At 40.5% G+C, this 24627-nt stretch overlaps 1 protein-coding gene across 2 annotated transcripts; it reads left to right on the top strand.

Moving 5' to 3' along the window:
- Positions 1 to 6847: 6847 nt before the first annotated feature.
- On the top strand, positions 6848 to 9157 carry LOC147882556 (uncharacterized). Of its 2 annotated transcripts, XM_087401047.1 has the most exons (3): positions 6850 to 7724; positions 8145 to 8498; positions 8754 to 9157. In XM_087401047.1, the coding sequence occupies exons 1-3, from the start codon at positions 7199 to 7201 to the stop codon at positions 9152 to 9154; spliced, it is 1281 nt and encodes a 426-aa protein (XP_087257173.1). In that variant the 5' UTR covers positions 6850 to 7198; the 3' UTR covers positions 9155 to 9157. The 2 variants fall into 2 exon arrangements, with proteins under 2 accessions (XP_087257172.1, XP_087257173.1); XM_087401046.1 differs by having other exon boundaries at positions 6848 to 8498.
- The last annotated feature ends 15470 nt before the right edge of the window (positions 9158 to 24627 follow it).

Raw genomic sequence — 24627 nt, 5'->3', positions numbered from 1 at the left:
AACGGTGTCTACATCAGCATTAGATCTTGCCATTTCCCGAGCATAGGCAAAATGGGATAAGAAAGACAAATATGTATATCATATCATCAACAACAACATCAAAATCATCATTTGCAATAGCACCAACATCAGCATCCAAGACGAAATCATTCCAAGGAAGAGGGAATGCATCCACCAATGTGTCAAACATTTAGTGCAACTACTGTCATAAGTATGAAAGAGATTTGTCAGTTGGGCAAATGAGAGGACACAACTACAGAGTCATTTTTGATGGAGATGAATGTACAATTAGAGACAAATCTAGAGTATATCAACTAGTGGGAAAAGCATTCAAGGAAGAGCGCTTATTCAAAATGCTAGCTTCAGTACTAGAATTACATGCCATGTCAGCTCAATAGCAACTGATGCCACTTTCCACAGTATGGCACAAGAGATATGGACATGTCAATTTCCAAAGCTTAACGCAATTGAGAAACCAGAATATGGCAATTGGAATTCCTAGACTATAGTTGCTTGGAAAAGTTTATGAAGCATGTTGCTTTGGTAAACAAAAGAGAAACAATTTTAGCAGAAGCCTCTCTCGAGAAAGAGGTATTCTTGATTTAATTCATACAGATGTCTTGGGTTATGCCCAAACCCACAGCATCAATGGTTCACTATACTTCATCGATGACTATAGCAAATATTGTTGGGTCTACATTTTGAAAGAGAAATCTAAAGTATTTTCTAGATTTCAAGAATTCAAAGCCATGGTGGAGAACTACACAAGAGAAAAATCAAAGTCATGAGATCAGATAAGGGAGGTGAATACATGTCTTCAGCATTCATGAACTTTTGTAGAAGTAATGGCATTTGAAGACAATTCACATGTGCAGATACTCCTCAGTAAAATGCAATACCTAAAAGGAAGAATGGTACTTTAGAAGAAAGTGCTAAAGCCATGCTCAGTGAGAAGCATCTTCAGTAGTAGTATTGTGGGTAGAATCAATTGCCACTGCAAACTACTTGCTTAGTTAGCTTCCAATCGAACTGATTCAGGGTATGACACCTAATGAAGCATTAATTGGATATAAGCCATGCATTGGGCATCTCCACATTGGATACAAGCCATGCATTGGGCATCTCCACATATTTGGTTGCATAGCATATTCCCACATACATGATGATCATCGTAGAAAGTTGGATGTGAAGTCACGCAAATGCATCATCGTTGGCTATGGTGATGAAAGAAAAGCATGTAACAAGTTGTATGATCCCATCAACCGAAAGGTCATAATCTCCAAAGATGTAATTTTTGATGAGGAATTGGAATGGAGAACATCAAATACACAAGAGAAGACACACTGATTACTCGGTCACCTACAAAAAAGGTTGATGAAGAAGAGCAAGAATTGCCAGAGACACCCTGAGAAGAGCAACAAATCAAATGGTCTACTAGAGAAAGAAGACCACCAGCTAGATTGACATATGCTTAACAAGGAAAAGAAATTCAGATTGAAACCACCAATTATGCTCTTATGACTATCATGGTTACATAAGAGCTAGTTTACTTCAAAGACACAATTGACAAGCCAGAATGGCAAACTGCTATGAATGATGAAATGGAAGCTTTGTACAAAAACAACACTTGGGAATTATGCGACCTTCCACTCGGAAAGAAAGCTATAGCAAATAAATAGGTTTACAAAGTGAAGTACAATCCTAATGGAATCATTGAAAGGTACAAAGCCACACTTGTTGCAAGCATTGAAAGTGAAGTACAATCCCAATGAAGTATTGAAAGGTACAAAGCTAGACTCATTGCAAAAGGATTTGCACATAATACAGTCAAGATTATGATGAGACTTATGCTCCAGTAGCAAAGATGGACTCCATAAGATTTTTGATATCACTAGCAACACTCAGCAAATGGAATGTGTACCAACTAGATGTCAAAAATGTATATCTCAATGGTTATCTGGATGAGGGAGTCTACATGTAGCAACCAATAGGATATGTTGAACCAGGGGAAGAGCATTAGGTTTGCCATCTCAAGAAAAGTCTCTATGACTTAAAGCAAGCACCCAAAAGGTGGTATAGTAGAATCTAAAAGTATTTTGCTAATCTGGAATACATGAAGTCCAATGTAGATCATACTCTCTACAACAAAGTTCAAGGGGAAGACATTACTATTGCACTTTGTACGTAGATGATTTGTGACAGGAAGTCATGATAGCATCATCAGCAAGCTAAAATAAGACCTGTCTATAGAGTTTGACATGAAAGATCTTGGACTTATGTAGTATTGTCTTAGTATTGAGTTCTAGAGAGAATCAGACAACACCTTCATGAGCCATCATAAATATGTGGATAGTCACTTGAAGAAGTTTATCCATTTTTCCTAGGTAAAGGTGCTTAGATATCATGGTTGTCAAACAAATAGCCAACTGTTTCTTTGTCTTCAACAAAAGCAAAATATAGGGCACTCACAACAGGTGCATGTGAGGCTATATAGCTCAGAACACTATTGTTAGAAACACATTACTTTGATGAATCAAAGCCAAAAACAATATACTGTGATAATCAATCAGCTCAAGCATTAGCCAAGAATCTAGTATATCACTCCAGGACAAAGCACATTAATGTCAGAGAGCACTTCATCAGAGAAGGAGTGTTACTTAGTGACATCCAACTACAACATTGTGACAACAAAGAGAATGTTCCAAACATCTTTACCAAACCACTTGGGAAAGAGCTTTTTGAGAATCATTGACAAGATCTTGGTTGGACTCAAAGGAAGGACATTCCCATTAAAGGGGTGTGATGGAATGTAATGTTTGGTCCTTCTTCGATTCCCTAGAACCATCATCTTGAAGGAAGGTCTACTTCATGATGTTGATCTTGAGGGAAGGTGTTGAGGAATCATCTCAACATCATTATCAATATGTGCATAGCACTAACCCAAAAGAGTGCTAAAAAGGAAAGGGTTAGAAACCATAACCTTAAGTTAACCCTAAAGGGGTTTGTATATATTCATTATTTTCAACTAAATCTAGTGTACAATTAGTCATTTGTGGTGTGCTCTCTAGCTATGCCCTCTCTTCTGATCTCCACTCTTCTCCTCTCCTCTCTTCATATTTGTTCAGAGGTGAGGAAGAGGAGAGTTCAGCAAGGAAATGATAGCTTGCTTATCACAGGCTATTGTTTATTAGCAATGAAGATGATGAGGGAGATGACTTGCCAGAGGCTCTACTAGGTGCAATTGTGCAAAGTATAGTTGAGGATGATCTACACAATGATTTTTATAGTGTGGTAGAGGAGTCAAGACATGACTTACGATGCTTCATGGCAAGTATAACCCATTTGCATCATGGGTCACACCCTACCAAAAGAAGGGGAATGAATCATGCATGTGCATGCACTCTTTTGCAAGCCATGGTTTCTCTCTTTTTAATCATGAGTTAATCATTGCCAACAACATTGCCAATATCTTCTAAGTATTGGCATGTCGAATGCACGACCCTATTTCAATCAGCACATCCCACCATGTGCAAATAAATTAAAAAGAACTAGGGATGGGTCTGATGGGAGAGGACATTAAATTTTCATGTGTTTAGGATAGGAGGTGAAGACAAGGACACATGTCATCATTCCATACTTTCTAATCCCTAAAAAATGGACCCCACTCTGGTTCCAATGGTCTTGAGGCCTTATTGGAGGATGGAGAAAATGTGGATATTCCCATCCTAAACCCGTCCTAGACCACTTGGGAGTAATGATGACCAATATATTCCTATCATAACCCCATCCATGTGCTATAGGCCTAAGCCATAGTCATTGTAATAGTCATGGTCATGGACATGGTGGGAGAAGGTTGGTATTTTGGGTCCAAAGATGGGCCTTATGGGTTTTTATGTATAACTAGTTGGTCAAGGTGACCTTGTTAACGAGGCCATTGGTCTTTCAATGACTTTAAAATGTAACCTTAGCTTAGTATTTGATCTATCAAACTACTCCTCTTCTTATTAAAAGTTTCATTAAAAGCAGGGTCATCGTGGGTAGAGTTTCTTTTAAAATTTGTAAGTGATGATCTACAACTCTGATTACCACACTACAAAACCCCACATTTCTGTTATTGCATATGAAAATCTCATGCCACAAAAACAATCAAATCTAGATGTTCAAAATTCTCATTAATTTGCATCAATTTGTGTTAAGCTAAGTGTCAAGATCAAAAGTAGGGCTGGGTAGAGTTTCTTCTAAAATTTGTAAGTGACGATCTACAACTCTGATTACCACATTACAAACCCCACATTTTTCTATTTTTGCATATAAAAATCTAAGGCCACAAAAACAATTGAATCTACAAGTTTAAAATTCACACTAATTTGCATCAACTGATGTTAAGCTAAGTGCTTTTGACACTTAGCTTACTAAACTAAAGTAAATTAAACTAAACTAACTAAACCACTAAGGTACCCATTATGTACTCTAACGAAAAAACTAATGGAAATAACTTAACGTAAAAACTAACATAACTTAAACTAGCTAAATGCAAACGACCTATGTAAGAACTATTGAGGGGGGGAGCCATCACTAACATTGAGAGAAGGGGGAAGAGGTAGGGAGGGAAGGCCTATAGGGGGGATAGGAGGCATGGGCAGGGGGAAGGCAAATCGTAGGGAGGAGGGGGAAGGGAGAGCCTATTCCCCCTCGAAGGGAGGGGAAAGGGAGGCATGGGTAGGGGGAATCTCAAGGAGGGGCACGACAAATTGTAGGGAGGGGGAAGACATTGCAGGGAGAGCCAAGCAAGGGGGCAGGCCAGGGGAAGGAAGTTGAGAGAGAGGGAGGGGAGAGAATGGGAGAGAAGGGTAGAAGGGCCTAGGTAGACGCAATGGCTGAGGCATTGACGCAGAAGTGATGGGTAGTAAAGATCCCTCACACCCCTAGTCACCCTTAGTCTACCCTTAGTCTACCTGCCTCTAGCTCCATCATTGCTGCTACCCCTATTGATCTTTCTTCCTCCCACCCTTCCACCTTTCTTCCCACGTTGCTCACCTCATCATCGACCCCCTTTCCAAAGATCAGCTCTTGGGCATCATCATCGAAGCCAAATGATATCCTTGAAGAGAATCATAGATTTGCAGAGGAAAGGAAGAAAGACTAGGAGGTGAGAGACAAAGGATGAGATATTTCGCGAGATATTTCACCTGGGGACATTTAATTCACATTGATAGCTTAGTTTCATATTTCATCAAAGAGGTGGGGCACATTAAGCTTAGGTTAATCAAATAGCTTCCTAGGAGTGAGATAACCAAATTAACTGCATGCTTGAATAAAAGGTTGCTAGGGGGACATTAGTTTGCCACCTTTTAAAAAAACAAAAAGTGAGGCCAATTTAAAAGTTTCTATTTTAATGTAATAACTCCTTTTAGATGTCATAAAGCCTTTAAAAAGTTCGAAAAAAAGTAGCAAATTTGTTTTAAAAGCTCCAAATAAAGTTTGTGGATTTTTAGGATTTAAGTTTTTGGTGAAAAATGAATTTTGTCCTCTCTCAAGGTATAGGAGAATGGGTCAGGGAGCACTTTCTTGGACGGAAAGTGTGATCCCAGTTCATTCACCCATGCCCAAAATTGTCACTCCAATGCCACAATGTCATCACCAAGCTACCACATCATCAACACGTCGTGTTCAGGAACCACCTAGTTGCAATTATCTCATTAGCACATCGTGTTTGAGAGCTACCTAGTTGCAATCATCTCATTGCCACATCATCACTATGCTATTGCTCAGAACTAGTGAGTTGAGTCCTCCTCCCCTCTTACTAGGGTCTTTACAGACTGCTAGAAGCTGCCCAAAGAGTGCCCATTGTTGGGGCACTTTAAAAATTAGATGGGTGGGATTGTCATGGGAAAAGGCTTTAGAGACACACTTGTCGAACTTGCATTCAGAATTTGATAGCCCATTTATTGGATTAATTTAGTAGGAAAGTAAGCCATTGGCTAGAATAATGGGTGCCCATCCATGGGCAGATTTTGGGATTGACATGGCAGTTGAGTAAGATGCAAGGAGAAGAGTGTGGTGGGCGGTGTGTAAATCCTAGTGGTAGCCAAGTAACAGCTCGTTCCCATGTGAGGCCAAATCATAGTATTTGCCAAAGAATGCTAGGATATGCCATTGCTGGAAATGGTTCCCTATGAATCTCTAAGATTATAAGTGCCAATGCTAAGCTACTAGAGACAACTTTTGGGCCTCTCCACCTTATTATGGGGCTGCGAGAGATATGGCCATTCATAGCTTCCACAACCAGCTCCATCTTGCCAAAATGTCCTGACATCCTATAGAAGCAGGTAAGCATGGCTTAAACGAATTCATAGGAATCGTTGCTGATTATTGGTAGAAGGTGAAGCTTAGCATATTTGCTAGCTTACCGTCAGGCTGGAAAGGCCTCGAAGATGCAAGGAGAAGAGTGGGGTGGGCGATGTGTAAAGCCCTCCATGCGGGCCATGGATTTTATTTGTTCAAATTGGTGAGTGTGTAGGGCCTAAGGAGCCCAGTGCGTAAACGTTCTTAATGGAGAGACTTTTATAAAAAAGGTACATGTAGGTATGACGTGGATTTTCTTTGTTTTCTCCCATCTCACTCTTATACGTGGATGAAAGTGTTAAGATCTGACGGTGGAGATCTCATCCTTGAATAAAAAAAGGTTGATGATTCGTCTTTACGTGTGCTTTGTGATTGAACAAACAACAGCTGCCTCGCTCTCGAGTCCCGATGATGCGTACGACGTACATAATAAGCTTGCATTCCATTACCAAACCATCGAAGATGAGATACGACCATCGACCTTTGCAGCTGACTTAGATTCCGCGTCTTCTTCGTCCTCACGCGCTGTTTTTCTGCGTTTTCTTCGTCCTCACGCGCTGTCTTTCCTCTTTGTAGCTAAGAAATTCCTCCCATGCTTCACTTCCCCCTCCTTGTTCACCTGTCATTGCGGGACAGCCATCTTTGCGATTGCAGTCCCTGGAGTAGTGGAGAGCTGTCCAGAGTAGCGATCTGCTCCCAAGCTCTATTGTCATCGTTTAGTCCAGCTCGAGAAATTGAGATCGTTGGTATCATAGATTAGTGCCTGGAGGAGCTTAGAGCTTGTATCAGAGTTCTCATCTTCTGGAGAAACTAAGAGTTCGAATTTGAGTCCGCTACGCTCGGATATTCCAAGATGAGAAATAGTCAGAGGAATGGTACCGCATCATTGATCAGGCCTTCAGCGGTGAGCAACCGTAACAGTGATCAAAATATCGGCGTCCATCCATTCGAGATTTCAACAGGAAACTCCAACATGAGCAACACTGGCAGCGATCAAAGTGGCAACGCAGGCGGGAGACCTCAGCAGGCCGATAAGTACAAGGTCATGGATCTGATTGAAAGGAAACTCTTTTTCGTCAGCTGTCTTGCAATCTTAGCAGCCGGACTGCGCAAGCTGGAACGGTTCTTGGGCGTCTGTGCTCTGACTTGGGCCTCGATGGTTCTTCTTGGGGGGCTCGTCCAGTCGCTCACTAAGAGGGATTTCTACTTCGTGAGCGCCTTGCTGCTGTTGGAAGCAGTTCGCTTCGCAACAGCTGTTTTCTTCACCAATGTGGTGACGAGAAGGCTTTTCACCTTCGATCCAGACCCCTTCAAACGTCAGGTCCACGATGGCATACGGGCATACACAATCACCTTCTTGAGAATCGCTGCAACAGCAGGTCAGCTGACGTTTCTTTCTGTAAGCCTCGTACTCCCGGCGATAGCATTGCCGTCTTTAAATTACAATAGTTCGGGTTCTACAGCTCCAACCTTTGCGAACGTTGTGAGCGAGTCTCTCAAGATATTTTACATTTTGGTTTTAATGAATGCATGTATTGCTACAATGGCTGTGGTATATACGTTGCCTGTAAGCATATGTTTGCGGTGGTTATCGGAACCAAAGGAAGAAAGCCTGCAGAGATATTATGATGAAGTGGTGTGGAGAGGTGTGAGCGACGGCCTACTGAAGGCCAAGGAAGTGGATTTGCTGTCATTTGCAATGGAAATCCAAGCGCGGGAGTATTCGAGTAGAGTGCCTCCTCTGGTGATAGCAGCTAAGTATGCAAATCTGATAAGATATTTGCTACTGGATCCGACAGGAGTGGAGGTAGCTTGCAACGCATTGGATTCGGGAGACGTTTACTTGCAGCAGGCGGCAGGGAACATTGTGGGCTTTTGGACCAAGTATCCAGAAGTGAAGAAGATGAAGTATGGAGCTTCCCTTCTGCTGTCAAAGCTGGCTGACAGGATCAACACGGGTCAGACAGGCTGGGCAGCAGCAAACAGCATTCATATGCTGGGACAAAAATACCCGGAGACGTTGTTGAAGGTGGAGAATCGAAGGGGCAAAAAATTGGTGGAGGTCCTTGTGGATGCAGTGGAGCCTCAGAATGGTCAGTCCTTAGTCTATGTGAGAGCATTGCTTCCCTTGCTCAGGAGTTTCCTCAGCTCAGGTCAGTAGTATTCATCAGCGTGTTTCTCTACACTTAGAAATTTTTTGCCTTTATGCTTTTTCGAGCTAGCTTTCAGCATAAGGGTAGAGAAGGAGGGACGGGGGAGCAATGGGCATTAACATAAGGGTCCGTGACAAACATAATAGCATCAAATTTGGTGGGTTTTCAACAGAATATACGTAACTACGGATTGATGTTATCTTGATATCCATCCCATTGCATTTAGTTCTAAATTTGTCTTGAACAATGGCTCAGGTGAGGCTGAAAAAGGGACTATTGTTTTGTTCAACGAGAAGATGAGGGAAATGGTGTGCAATGACAGCATGAGGGCAAGGGAGAGGATCACGCCAGGGTATGCTTTGTATGAGCAGGGACAACTGGATAATGAACTCAAAGGCATCTTGAATGGTATGGAGTTCAAGAGCGACGAATATATTCTGTGGGACGAGGTAGTGTATGTGCAAAAAATGGGGCTACAGAACCTACGCATCAAGTTTCCAGAGAAGAGCATAAGGGGAAAGCCGAAAGTTGACAAAAATTTCCTAGCGCCTGCTTGCAACTGGACGGATGTCATCGTTGTCATTGTGCTCTGTGTAGTTTTTCTGTGTGGCATCTTAGCAATGATTAGGGAAGGACATTGCATAGTTCGATTATAAGATGCCAGGGAAAAGAGACGCCAAACAGACATGGTCTATGGGTGGGGGGGAATAGCCCTCCCCCAGCTTCCAGATGATCATCACAGCCAGCTGAAATCTATCCATCAGCTCAGAGATTTCTCTTTCCGTATTGGTGTTTTTATGATTATGGCTAATTTGTATTCTTCATGGTTGTTGATGCTTAGATGTTCCACCCTTTCAACTCATTTACTCTGGCCTTCCCCAGCCAGCCCCTGTGGTAACTCGTCCATGGCTGTCTGCCCCTGGATAGGATGGGGTGAAGGTTGAGTGAAAGTCAGGTCCATAGACCCTTCCGTCTTTCCAAGACTTTTAATAAATTAAATTTCCTTTCTTTCTTTCTCAAACGTGGAGTGCTATTTCTCATTTCCTAGGAACCCCTTATTTCCTCTTTACTTGGCCAGCATTAGAGAGTTTTATGAAACTCTAAAGTCCTACTAAGCCATGTGGCACATTCTAAGCTGTTAGATCAACTGGCCTATTATTAGCTACTTACAATATACTTAGGAGCTGGCCAAGCATTCTAGTTATTCCTCTTTTTACATTTTTGCACAACACAAGCAAAATTTACCTATTTTCCCTCTTTTATCCTCTATGACATAATCCCCCTAGTTATAGGTTGATCATAATAAGTTTTCCCTCCATGACATATAAGCCCTCTCATTATAGGTTGATCATAATATATTTGTAGAAGTGTAACCAAATGATAACTATCATATGATCTTACTTGCTTTCTAATACTAGCATTTGAATTCCATGATACCTCTTTAAAGTTTTGTTTAAATGTTTACCACATGTGCCACCTTTTGCTTGAGTTAGGCCATTAAATGATGGCACTGATCATTTTATCTTATCTTTGGTATAATGGGAATCTTATTGCGCCTCTAGTTGTCCAAGCTCAATCCAAGGTAGGGTGAATTGGGGCAAGCCTTTCATATTATCTAAGCTTTGAGAATCAATGATGACAACTATGGCATGATCAATCTAGGCAAAAGGGAGGCAATATCAATAAAGCAGACTAGTTCAAGATGAAGTTCAACCATGGTGTCTTTCCTTTTTTCCAAAAATAGATCAATGTTTATTGATAGAGACCTAGTCCTTTTCACTCATTGACCTAGATTTTCCTATAATGACATCTTCTGCAAAATTGCCTTTTGTTGTCATGAGGTTATTGTTTGTCAATATGACATTTACATTCTCCAAAATGATGCAACAACACTCGTCTCCCTTTAATGTACAATAGATAGATGTTGAGTGCTGCTGACTAAGGTGCATGAAAAACGAAAGATTAAATCTAAGGTGCAATTGGGAAAAACATAAGAGCATACCTAGTAATCTTATCTTGCAAATTGTCTTCTATCTTGTTGCTTTTATGGCACACTCATGTACACAAACTTGTTATGAACAATGCATCCCCCGATATATGTCACAATTTGAGCTCTTGTTTTATCTCAACTGTGTCCAAGGATAGATAGGAAAAACGTATCTTTTCAAACATCAAGCTCTCCTTTAAAAACTCACCAAATTTTATGAGAGGCTTTCTGGGCTACAAAAGGAAAGGTTTACTATTTACAAGTAGGCTATCTTACAAGCATTACAACACAAATGTGAATCATGGTTTGCTTTGATTAGCCAACTTTGGGAAAAGAAAGGCAAAATAAGCATAGCTTATTTGGATGTTTTCATTGAGAAGATGTAATAATCTTCTCTCGGAAGATGTAAAGGGGAAAAAGAGGCCTAACCTAGGGGGAAAAAGGGGAGTTGAGAGGGTATAAAAGGAGATTGTGGGTCTTTTGTCCCTTGGGTGACTATGTATTGATGTTGACCTCTCTTATCTAATGTACAAGCTCCCTCATGATTCCTTCTCTCTCTCTCTCTCTCTCTCTCTCTCTCTCTCTCTCTCTCTCCCTTTCTTGCTAAGTCCTTCTACTTTCGATAATCATTACTACAATCTACTCTATTTTTAACATAAATTGAAAGGTTTTGCATTTTTCATTAGCATAAAAAACCAATATTTAAAGCTTGAAATTAGCATCACTACGTGTAGTTTTGATGGATTTATGGAGTTGATGATGTATTACATAAAGTTTTGATGCATATATTGATGCTTTAGCTTCTAAGTTTTAAAAAAAAGGGTGGATTAGGGCATGATCAATCCCTAATCCATCCTTTTGTTTTTATACATAAATATAGATGTATACAAGGGCCCAGAAGGGCATTTGAAGTAGCCAAAGACATTATATAAAAAGGTTTATGTGTAAGAGTTAGATGGGAGAGAACAAAGAAAATCCACGTCATGCCTACATGTATTCATCCCCCTAAAAAAAGGCTCACATGAGGACGAGGGACCTTTATACCTACTCACTAATGGAACCATTCCCCTCTCGGGAACCCTCATCCTTTTCTTCATCTTTCTTCTCGCTTTCATCATCCCCACTATCAATTGCTCCCATCTCATTTCGAGCATCTCAACATTGTATCACATTCTCGTTCTAGCTCAACACAGAAAGCCCAAGGTAAGTACTCTCTTTTATGAAAGATGCATATCTTACCTAATGCAAATAAATTTTATGAAAGGCTTATAACTAAAACCATAATACAGATGTGAATTTCTACTTATATAAACACCATAAACCATCTTCCCTAAAATCTTGTATTCTCTTGGATATTGCACTCATCCCATTGTTATAAGCACATGTCCATGCAATCCCTTTTCATTATTTGGCACTGAAAGTATAAAAAACAATATAAGTAAAAAACATTGTATTAAAAAAATTTAGACTTTTTTTCTTATTTTTGGACCTTTTTTCCAAATTGCTCAACTCTACTTTATATTCAACTAGTACACTTGAAAATAGATGTTGCTGGAACAGTACATAGGTCACCTCCACTATCCACACAATTATGGCCTATAGAAACAAAAAAAGAGGTGTGGGTGGGAAAGAGAACGTTAGGGGGAAGAAAATTTTGCACATGTGACAATAGAAATGAGCTTATTAGTCCCTTTTCAATCGTTTTGACAACAAACATGACTACATTGTGATTGTCCTACTGAAAGTTATGATGGAAAAAAGGGGAAGGTTGTTCCACAAACATGTGGCATGCACCATATGTTGGGGAGGGAGGACATGTTATGTGCGCCATACGTTGAGGAGGGGGGAGTGCATTAAGATTTTGGGTGCTAAGCCTAAATTTCCCCCCACCTTATATCTCTCCTTCCTCCTTCATTCCCTTTGTCCACACATCGCATTCTCTCCTCCCTCCCATATTCCCTCTCCCTTTCTCTTTCTCCCTCTTTCCTCTCCCAAAGTGGTCAATTACTATATCAATCGATTTTTTAAAATTAATTACTACTTATTTTCTTAATAAATTATTCAATGCATGATAAGGATATTGAATGACATAAATTTGATATTCAAATTTGTTTTGATATCAACATAGAGTTGGTGTAAAGATACACTATTTGTTGAAAATGATCCATAGGATATATTATCTTATGCTTTGAAACCTCTTTCATAGTCATTGACTCTGGTATTGCACTTTCACATGGCTCAAGTTTATTTAAATGATAATTAATATGCATGTGGATGCTATTTGATTATGATATGTTTTTTCACATCATATCAATGCTTCTTTTTTTGAATTTGAGCTCTCAATTTCTAACAATGAATAATGCTATGCACTTCCACTTAAATCAAGTTCTCCTTGTTTGGATTCCTTTTACATGTTTTTTGCAAACAAGCCTCACAAGGTGGTCTCATTTTACATTTTTTTATGAGACTATTCAAAAGTTTTGGTTCATACCATAATGCTATTAATGTTCCATAGGTTCCCATTTCATCCCATTCTTTTTAAACAACCTTTGCCATGCCACCTTGGTCATCCAACTTTGATTTTGAATAGGTTGCCCAAATGGCAACAAAAATATCCTCTTTGATTTTGTCAAATGGTTTGGTAAGGGATTATCACCCTTGGTACCACAAAATCTATGTGGTAAAAGGAAGTATCAACTTCCTCCATATCTTTAGTAATATTATCTCCAATGAATTTATATCCTCGACTGACATCGTTGTGGCAAAAATAAAATCTGAGTATTCTATGCTCAATAAATTTTGTTGTTCTTTTAGATATTCAACAAGAGATTCATTTCACTTGATTATCTTTGTATTTTCATTCATTGACAATGACTACTTTGGGTATTTTTTCATCATACTTATAACTCAAATGGATGCTTGCAAGCCGTTATTTCAATCTATGGAAAGTGGTTTGTTTTTGTGGGGATGAATCTAGTTTCTTCCATCGCATTGCTGTTATTTTTTCTAATAAAAGATTAGCTAGCTCCATAAATCATTCCCATCTAATGAGTAGTGCTTCCATTGCATCATTGGAATGTTGTCATGCATACTAAACCTATAGTAATTTGGATTTGTGTGACATATAGTGCATCATCTCTTGTTTCAAATGTGGCTTTATGAATATCATCCAATCAACCATCCTCTCCAATATAGCCACTTTTCATTCTTTCTTTGTAGATCCACCACTTTTTTTCCCAATTCAAGCACCATGGTCCATGTCCTCACAGTCAAAACATCCTCTGAATTCAAATCTCCATAATATGTGTGGGCGAGGAGAAGAAAATCCATTTCCACTTCTTTAAATATTTCAAAGCAATGAACATAGAGCACAAACCAAATATGTATCTATTTTTGTTTTCTCTCAAAAAACTATTAGCTTGTAATTGCAAGATGTGAGGTAAACATCCACGAGCATTTTTGACTTTTTGTATGATGGACGTTGCCACTTGGTTGCTATGATGTTCATGCAAAATATCAATCCATACATCACAAAAGAGACAATATTCATGTATAATGCTCCACACACATGACTTTTTAGTCCATGTTTACTCTCCAATGGAGGTGAGGTGTGCTTGCACCTTGGTAAAGCGATTGTATTTTGATCCATTCCATGAACAGTGATACACATGGAATTATTTATCTTTGATATAGCTTCCTCCCTCCAATAAGCATACAACAAGTCCTAGCCTCATGCATTTGATGTAAATCAATTGCCTCCCATCTCATGGCCTTCCTCATCTGCTACGTTCAATAGCATTTTTAGCCCATGCCCGAGTCTGAATCTAAGATGTTAGTAATAGGAGCTACCGGCAGGTTGCAACGGGCTCTTTCCTAGGCTAGTTCTAGTATTGTTTTGCTTTGCATAGGCTAGAAGGATTGAGTTGAGTGGCTCTCTCTCATAGAGTCTTATGCCTCAAGCCAAGGTGAGCGGCAAGAGTGAGGAATATCATATTTCTTGATTTACACTTACAGCCGTTTGTAATTTAAGCAGGTCTCATTAAGTAATACGATTGTGTTTGCATTGCCGTATTGTTGTTTTTCATTCTTTGAGCAATACTTGTGTTTATAGTTTGATTGCTCAACTACCCGTCTCCATACAATATCGCCCTACAGCATAGACCCCTTATTAGTGTCTCTATTGATACATCCCAAGCAATGTAGGAAGGCCTCCTAGAGCAACCCTAGGATTGTAAAATAGGGCATCTTCCTATTCAACCGAGCACTAAATTGAGTGGTGTGAGCATAGTGTTCTATAGAACCAAGTGTCTATATTTCAAAATAGTAGTATATGCTGACTCGAGTGGAGCTATGGCAATTGCTTGGAGTGGCATATTATTTCAAATGATATCTTTGAGTGCCATTTTGATAATTTTAGAATGTTGCAAACCTTTTTTTGACGACTAGTGTGTGGGCTAAGGATTGTTGGCCCTTGGAATCCCTTTGTATCATTTGGGTACTAGTTGATGTTTAAAACACACTCACTGAGAAGACAAAGATACGTAGCCAGAGAGAAGAACACCTATGCCAACCTAGAAGAGGTTGGCAAAACTTGGATGACTAGAAGCTGCAATGAATTCTAAGCCAGTGATGAATAAACATTAGAACCAAGAGAAGGCAGTAGAGAGCCACCTAGAAACAGAGAGCTCAAGGTAGAAGAAGAACTAGCCACATGCATGGAGAGATGGATTTGACTATTATGCTGACACTAGAAGTAAGCTAATTATGAGTTTATATCTATGCTGTTGTTGATAAAGCAACTTTGAGGCTCTAGTAGGAGGATTTTGAGTAATCATCATGGAGAGTCTAGCTTTTGAGGACTCCAACAAGTAAGCCCATGGATTGAGCCACCATGAGTATAGATCCTTAATGAGAAGACAAGATTCTTGTACAGAGGTAGGACATGCCTTAGACCAAGAATTAACATCCTTTAGACTAGGAACAAAGAAGAAGCCTTGCCCATGAGACAGAGGTGGAGCAAGAAATATAGTTGTGTTTCAAATCAAGAATTGAACCATGGTCATAGTTGAGTTAGCCAACACTAGAATGTGGACATATTTGGATCAATTGTAATCAGGTGTATCCAATCATGGAGCCACTTTTGGGGTACACCACAATGCACAGGTTGAGCGGGAATACAAAACTAGGAACTGGGTCATGATGATGTAGACTAGTGCACATGTTGGATAGGTTTTTTTCTCAGTGTCAGATGGAGGGGCACAATTCTGTCCACAATAAAATATTTACCAACTTCCATCTTTATTGCACCAATGCTGCTAGTGTCATTAGATTTATTGTGTGGTGATGGCATGGCATACCACATTGCCTATAGGTGGCACATGTTTTAATCCATGGACTAGATTATTTGTGGAGGACATATGACCATGCCAACCATCATGCTTGTTGGACCACTACCATGGCAGCCACATCAACCCTTGCATCCACTACAACCATGTGGCATTGACAACTATGATGGCTAAAATTATAATGTAGGCATAGTGGCCAATGTCAGCCACTACAATGGTCAAAACCATTGCAAAGGCTATAACCAACCAACTAATACTAGACACGTCAACTTGTATGAATTTTTTTAAAATCAAGGTTAATCATAAAGCTTCATCGTGATGCTTAAAACTAAAAGTGGCCACCATTGTGATGGCTATAACTAGCCATGTCAACCTGCACACAAAAGTTTTTTTACATCTCGACCAATCCTATAGCTTAAGCGAGATTGTGTCTTAACATTTTTCAAAAATAATTTAAACATAGGACTTTTCAAATAAGTGCTATGCATCTTAACATTTCCCAATGCTAATTATAGTGGGTTAAGTATTAGTCAACCTTTCATTCCTTCTCAGTCGACAATGAAATAGAATCTTAATACTAAAATCTCAATAAACACACTCTTAAATTTAGCAAAGAAACTAAAACCTCAACACTCTAATAGGTTGCCTAGAGGCCATTTTTAAGACTAAAATTTAATAATTTCTTTGTTTAAATGTTTGTACTACAAAAAAGACATGTTTGCATTACAAAAAAAACATGTTTGTATCACAAAAAAGAGTGCTTTTGTTATAAGAAAGGACTTGCTATAAAAAAGTGTTCATTTGATACAAGAAAGCTCAACAAGTGCTTGAGCTGCTAAACCTTTCTTATACTTGACAAAAAAGCTAACTTTGACCTACCCTCTAACTAGAATTACAACCCTCAATAAATCAAGTGCCTGACGTCACAAAAACTCTCATAAGATGACTTTCGTGGCTTGATCAACCTAGGCATGTGGCCCATACAGAACATACAAATAAACTCCCTCAGTGGATGATGGATGTGCACTGGTTGTGGATACTGAATCAAGTAGATTTCCCATCCATTGAAGGTATAGCAACATTTCACCCAATCTCTAATCGTGGAAGAGAAGTGCCACCACTTTGGTGATATTTAGGATCAAGAACATAATAAGATAGAGTTGAGACATGGTATGGAGAAAAAGATAAGAGTGGAGCTAGAGAAGAGGGTAGTGGAGATGAGGGTGGAACATGAGAAGAGGGTGGTGGATCAAGAGACAAGGGTGGGGGACCAAGGTGATGGAGTAGGAGATAAGGGTTGTGGGAGACAATGATGGCGTAGGGCCATGGAGTAGGAGACGAGGGTGGTGGGAGACAACAATGGAGTAGTGTGTGGTCAATGAGCGATTTTATAGCACTTAGATGGTTGCATGGCACTTTACACAGCGAGTGTCCACCGCTGGGTAACCAAACTAGAGGTCGACATGGCATACCAAGGTTCCTTTTTGAAGGATAGTTTGGATTTTGAAGGGCTCTCTACAAGGAACTTTTGGGTTAAAATATTATCGGCAGCATGGCAAACATAATACAAGATTGTGTTGGGTTAGTCATGCAAGCTAAGTGGTTGTTATTGCATGCAAGCCAAGTGGCTATAATTACATTGAAGCTAGGTGGCTATAATGGCATGTGAGCCCGGTGGCTATTTAATTGGTTGCAAGCCCTATGACCAAAAGCAGTGACATTAAGTCATTCCACTTAATCTTGAACAAACTCTGAGGGCCTCTCAACACCATCATTTTACGGGCCTTACAAGTCACCTACATAAAATTGATGTAGAGATGAGGATGGTACAGAGGAAAGTCAATAAAGAATAGTCAAATTTGATATCCAAGCAACATCTCATGGATGATGGTGAAGGAAAGGATGGCATTTTTAAACAATTTTGTTGTATACAAAATCCATTAACGATTGAAAAAGGTGGCAATCAAGAAAAGACATGAAAGGATAGAAAAAAAAATTGGAGCAGTGCTAGTGGGGCTGCATAAAAAGGCCAAGCAAACTGCCCAGGATTTAGATCAGGTAGAGAGCATCTCCAGACAAGATAAAATGGCTACATGTTGGAGGCAAATGTTCTACAAATTGAAACTTGAGCATAATGAAACTATGCAAGACCTTGGTAAGGCTATTGATAATGGTGAAAGGTAGGCTGCCCATTGTTCTAAATTGGGTGATAGTGAACCTCTTGAAGACTGCCTAGTTGGAGGTTTTAGAGAAAATTGGAATGTTCAAAAATAGCTAGAGGCTTCTGATTTTGCTATTTCCAAAAGCAAATAGAAAGTGGAGCATCGAAGGAATAATATCTATACCTCCAAGTTGAGGGAAAAACAACCAAACTTGATAGTTTTCCAATGAGGAGTCATAGATAACAATTCTCATAGTAGCATACATAAAATCTAAAAGTTATCCTATAGAGATGTAATAGGGAGACAAGTGCATGATATGTGATGGCCTAATCATAGATTATTTCCACATCCAATGGCCCATGTGTTTACATCTCGTGCATCTCTATTGCTTTGCAGTATTCATGAAGGAAACATTGACATGTAGATTGTGTGAATGTTTGTTGCCTAAAATGTGGGTAGATCACTCATGAAACTATTATGAAGGAGAAGGTGGAATCTGTCCAGGCAATGCATGGAGAGATTGTTGATGCTCCTCCATCCAATAAGAAGGTAAAGTTCAGGGATCCAAGTTGTGTATCTCCACCAAAAAATAAGGCAAAGAAAGAGGAGCCAAGGTGTAGATCTCCACCTAATAACAAAGGATAAAAGAAACATCAAGCTCATGAGGTTGTTTGCTTAGTCACATGGCTCACTCTTGGCATTTGACTTTGAGACTTTCATTTCAATTACCATATTGATGAGACTGCTTCATGATTTTTCCCTTCTTGAAAAGGGAAAGAGAAAAGGGGATTTTTCCCTTCTTGAAAAGGGAAAGAGAAAAATGAACCTTTAAAAACAAAAAAAAAGTGCCACATTAGAGAACATTTATTGTCGTTCCCTTCAAAAATGATCCAAAACATATTAACTAGAAGGATGACCCTTCAAAATGAAATTCAAGGTAAAAGATGAAAAAGAGAACTATCTAAATGGGTGGTGATGGAATATGGAGATATGGAGTTGGTGGCAACTCCCTTGACCTAAGACACTCATGCTTTGCTCCCCCCCCCCTCGCCCCAACCTAACTATGGTGCCTTCAGCAAGATAGAGATGGAGATAGATATAGGTGGAACTTCTCTTTTAGTTGACACTAAGAATGGAGAAGAAGTTCAAACTGTACCAACTATTAATAGATCTACTACAGGACTTCTACTCTCACCAATCTTTTGCATGATTACAAGAATCTGGACATGAGACATTTGGCATAAGCTACATACGGATCTAAAGATACAAGATCTACCACTCACAGTGGGTCCCTAACAGACATAGAAAATAACAAAGTTGATAGAGGAAGAAACCCTCAAACTAGAACGTCTGGAAAATCTCCTCCTCCCATAGAAGAGGCAAAAATCATAGGCCACTATTACAAGGGCATACTTCAAAGCTTCAAAGGAGAACTTTTTACCGCCCCATTTTCTCGGCATCCTCCTCACACTCCAAGTGTAGAAGAAGCTTTCTTTTGGGACCCCCCTAGGATCAGGTGGAAGAAAACTTGCATCAGAACATCTCTAGTGAGGGCAATAAAATGGAATCTCCCCTTCCCAAGGAAGACCTTATGACTTGAGAGACTCAAAAACTACGGGCAAGCTTATCGGGAAAAATATTGAAATCAAAGAGAAAGAGAAAGGCAAGCTGACCCCCCTCCCTCTCGACCATCCCGAAGGAGGAGGAGCCTAGATAGGATCTAGAGAACCCCCTCGAGACCCTCGTGCCTATGATTGAGGAGATCCAAGCTCTAATGAAAACTCAACAAGTGGAGGAAAGAACTACAGTGCCCCCGAGTCTGATGCTAGCTCACTAGATATGTCACGACAAACTGATAAGAAGAGCGCAAAATGTCAGATGAAAAAAGCACAACCTCATAAAGGTAAGGTCACAGTTTTCCTCAATGAATATCTCCACATGGAATTCATCGATTGTCTTTCCTCACATGCACTCATAGGATTTCTTCATGGTCCTCGACCCCCTGTGGCTTTCTTAGAAAATTGCATTAGAAATAATTGGTACAAGAGGGATGGTAGTTATGAGTGTCAGATTCCTAACAAGGGGAATCTACTTCTTTCTATTCAAACGAGATGAGATGGCTTATGATGCCCTTCATCCAGCTCTAGGCTATCAAAAACCAACCACTCTACCTTAAAAAGGTCCACTACCATCCTAGTCTAGGTAGAGCTCCCTGATCTCCCCTTCTCTCTTGTGCCTCAAGTAGCTAGGATTTGTAGTAGTCTAGGGGAAGTGATAGGAGTAAAAAAGGAACAATTCATCAACCCAAGTGGGAGCTCACAAGTGTGCATCAAGTTTGATGTGGTTGATGATTTGCCAAACACCCTAGTGATTGTTGCCAGGAATGGAGGAGTCTACAGAGAACATCCCCTTGTATACAACAACCTCCCAACTTCTTGCTTCCTCAATGGGTTGTCCTCTCACATTGTGAAGAATTGTCATGTCAAGAAAGAAAAAGAAAACCTTGCTAAGGAAACAACTTCCACTCTCGCTGCTATACCCAAACCCAAAGTGGTCAGTCAAAGGAGCTAAAGAGCTTGCTAGCCATCCCTACCAAACCCGCGGTTCCCCAACAAGAGGTCATCCCTGCTCTCAACTCTGTTAAGACCAAGAATGTCTTTTACTCATTAATTGATCAAGAGAGTGAACTTTGGATGCAATACCAAGCCAATACAGATCAAGATGTGAAGCCAAGGTCACAAGAATTCAAGGAGGAGGTATATAAGAAAGACACAAACATGAACGACTGGGGACTCAAAAGAAGAGCTTTTCACTGGCTCTTCTATAACCATGACAGTAGCATAAGAGCATAATTTGTGGTTTCAATATGAAATTCTTTTCCTTTCTAAGCATATGTCAAACTAGCTAGTGGTTTGCTTTCTCTAGTAGACCATTTGATTTGTTGCTCTTCTCGGGTTGTCTCTGGCAATTCTTGCTCTTCTTCATCAACCTGAGTCTATAGGTGACTGAGTAGTCAGTGTGTTATCTCTTGTGTATTAGATGTTCTCCATTCCAATTCCTCATCAAAAATTACATCTTTCAAGATTATGACCTTTCGGTTGATGGGATCATACAACTTGTATGCTTTGCTTTCTTCACCGTAGCCAACGATGATGCATTTGTGTGACTTCACATCCAACTTTCTATGATGATCATCGTGTATATGGGAATATGCTATGCAACCAAATATGCAAAGATACCCAATGCATGACATGTATCCAATGAATGCTTCATAAGGTGTCATACTGTGAATCAATTTGGTTGGAAGTTGACTAAGCAAGTAGTTTGCAGTGGCAATTGATTCTGCCCAATACTACTGCTAAAGATGAGTCTCACTAAGCATGGCTTTAGCACTGTTTGCTAAAGTACCGTTCTTCCTTTTAGCTATTGAATTTTGATGAGGAGTATCTGCACGTGTGAATTGTCTTCAAATGCCATTACTTCTGCAAAAGTCCTGAATGTTGAAGACATGTATTCACCTCCCCTATTTGATCTCATGACTTTGATTTTTCTCTTGTGTAGTTCTCCACCATGGGTTTGAATTCTTGAAATCTAGAAAATACTTTAGATTTCTCTTTTAGAAAGTATACCCAACAATATTTGTTATAGTAATCAATGAAGTACAATGAACCATTGATGCTGTTGGTTTAGGCATAACCCCATACATATGTATGCATTAAATCAAGAATACCTCTTGCTCAAGAGGTGCTTCTACCAAAATTGTTTCTCTTTTGTTTACCAAAGCAACATGCTTCGTAAACTTTTCCAAGAAACTATAGCCTAGGAAATCCAGTTGCCATGTTCTGGTTTCTCAATTGTGTCAAGCTTTGGAAATTGACATGTCCATATCTCTTGTGCCATACTATGGAAAGTGGCATCGATTGCTGCTGAGCTGACATGGCATGTAATTCTAATACTAAAGCTAGCATTTTGAATAAATGCTCTTCCTTGAATGCTTTTCCTACTAGACAATATCCTCTAGATTTGCCTCTGATTGTGCATTCATTTTTATCAAAAGTGACTTTGGAGTTGTGTCCTCTCATTTGCCCAACTGACAAGAGGTTGTTATTGAGCTTTAGAAAATAGAGTAAATCTTTCACCAATCCTGGGTGTGTGCATTGTGGTTATCAAGGACTTGTGAGCTGCTGGTGCATGTGGGTGATATGACTACCCTACAGACTCACCTAGACCTGAACTTGATGATCACACACCTAATGAAAGATCGATTATGTGGAATGCAGTGGAGTTGAATTTTGAACGACACATACCTTGTCATCAGCTAGGTAGAGCACGTGCTAATTTTGTTCATCATCCTAGTTATCAAGTGTGTGTTGGCATTGTGGCATTCACATTGATTGACCTCGCTTGGAACAAGGCACATGGATTCTTGTGTGGTTGTACCCCAAGTAGGGCAGGTTCTTGTGGTACTACAGCCTTTGGTTTGACATAAGAAGTAGGTTCGGACGACACTGTAGGTGCTATCGTGAGCACAATGACTTCCGATGGTGCTCATGTGCTTGGATGAAGGTTCTTGTGTAACTACCCTATTTTTAGGGTCAGTTCTTGTGTTGCTCCCTCAATGACCTTGGCAACTTTCTCCTTGAGTTGCAGTATACATGGATTCGTGATACACCTTGGGCTCACAGAATGGTATGCTGTGCTAGGATTGAGAGTAGGTTCTTGTGGGGACTACCTCAAGAGGTGATATAGGTACCTGTGTTGCTACCCTATGAATCCCAGTGGTGTGAGCTTGTGCATTCTGTGTTGTTGGAAGCTTTGGGACCCAAACGTATCGCTCACCTTGATAGTAGCCCTGGGCCTTCAGGAGCTTTGTCACAACCTAATGCTTGTGAATCTTTTGCTCAGGGAGTACTAGAATTTGTCCTTGCTTGGCAAGGCAATTGGTGTCGTCAGGCCCTGCTTTTTGATGGAACCACCCATGTTGGCAGAGGGCGAGAAGGGGTCGAAAACCCTTCCATGGCTTTAGGCTTCCAAGGTTGTTGTCCTCTTTTGTCGTAGGATTGTGCACGACAGATGGCCTTGTGCACCCATTGTTTGTGGAATCTCTGCGTCTTGCTCATGGCAATGGGTGTGGGAAGTAGAGGTGGGAGAGTAGTTTGCGACAAGGGTTTCCCTTATTTCAAAGAGTGCTAGGACTTTGAGTAGCATTGGGATGGATTTCCTTCTGGGGATTGGACCAGCGGGCACCGGAGGCCTCTGGAGCTTTGGAATTACCTTCCTTTAAAATTTCCTTGCCTCTTGAAGGTGGTCGTATTGTAGAACGAGTGGAATGGTCTTTACAGAGTGGAATTACCGAGGTTTTCCATTGTACATGAGAGTGGCGGTTTGCACTTTCTAGTCGATTTGGCAATTTACGACATATCACCAGGTCCTCCCCAAGGTCATCTATTTGTTGGCCATCTCTATGGGAAGAACATAAAAGCGAGTCTCTAAACTTGATGGATAGCAATTAGTTTCAAGTCCACATACCCCAATGTACTTAAGATTTGATTGTTAATAACCTGAACTAAAGTAACATTAAGGTTTAGGGGTACCTTTAATGCTTCCATACCTCGTGGGAGATAAAGTTATGGCTCGCTCCCAGATCCACGAGTGCCTCAACACTTGTACTTAAATCTTGCAATTGGGCACTCAAATTCCACTCAATCGACTCCTCAGGGGCCTACCCCTGTGACTACCCCTGGGCTGACTCCTCTTGGGCCTAGCACTGGGACTACCACTCAGGGAACTACTTTTCTAGCAGTCCATGGCTTCGTCAGGAGTCCCGACGAGTTTGTCACATCCATGAGTGATGCGGACGTAGCAAGATTCTTCTCTCTGTTGTCCCAGATGACCTTAGCTATTCCCTCTCCTACATCCCTCGGGGGTAAATCAGGGTCATCAATGGCTGGACCTACTCGACTGCCATCCCATGTAGCCCGTTTGCAACTGAGGGGTCATCACCAAGGCATATCCATTGTAGGTCTAGGAAGAGTAGTAAGGGTCGAGGCTTTTGTGGTGGCTTGAGGGATGTAGATGAGTCAAAACACTCACATCCCTATAGGTCACCACGTTGTCATGAGACCTAGTACCAGTCTCCACTTATCACAGGCAGAGGCATCCTAGAGCCCACTCCCTCTACTACCCCTCGCTCCTTAACCGCTCGCGCGAGCTTTGCTATTGCCATGCCCCCACCCGAGAATCTTTACTATGAGATCACTATGGATCGAGAGATCATAGAAAATAAAAAGGGTAATCAAGTGCTGATCGCGCCATGAGGCAGTTGATGAGCCACCATTTGAGCACCATTTCAAGAGCAACATAACACTTGACTGACATAAAATAAAAAGGGCAGTCAAGTGCTGACCGGCCCTGAGGTGGTTGATGAGCCACCATTTCAAGCGCGTCGTCATAACACGATTGGCGGAACCAAGATGACGAAAAGAAGAAGACAATCAGCGAGGAATTGAGAAGACAATTCCCTAACCCCCCCAGGTACGAGCGCATGTGTGATATCTTGAAGCATCACAGGTTGGAGCTGTGAGATGCCATCACCAACCGATGAAGAAGCCTAAACCCAGCTGGCAGATAAAGGT

This window comes from Dipteris shenzhenensis, chromosome 29 (assembly GCF_047967505.1).
Source record: "Dipteris shenzhenensis isolate YYH24624 ecotype China chromosome 29, Dip_SZ_1.0, whole genome shotgun sequence".
NCBI lineage: Eukaryota > Viridiplantae > Streptophyta > Polypodiopsida > Gleicheniales > Dipteridaceae > Dipteris > Dipteris shenzhenensis.
This window is presented reverse-complemented; position numbering and strand designations above follow the sequence as displayed.

Coding starts and splice junctions, on each gene's coding strand:
- LOC147882556 (XM_087401046.1), top strand. CDS start 7,199: ATGAGAAATAGTCAGAGGAATGGTACCGCATCATTGATCAGGCCTTCA. Junction 8,499..8,753: donor CAGGAGTTTCCTCAGCTCAG/GTCAGTAGTATT, acceptor ACAATGGCTCAG/GTGAGGCTGAAAAAGGGACT.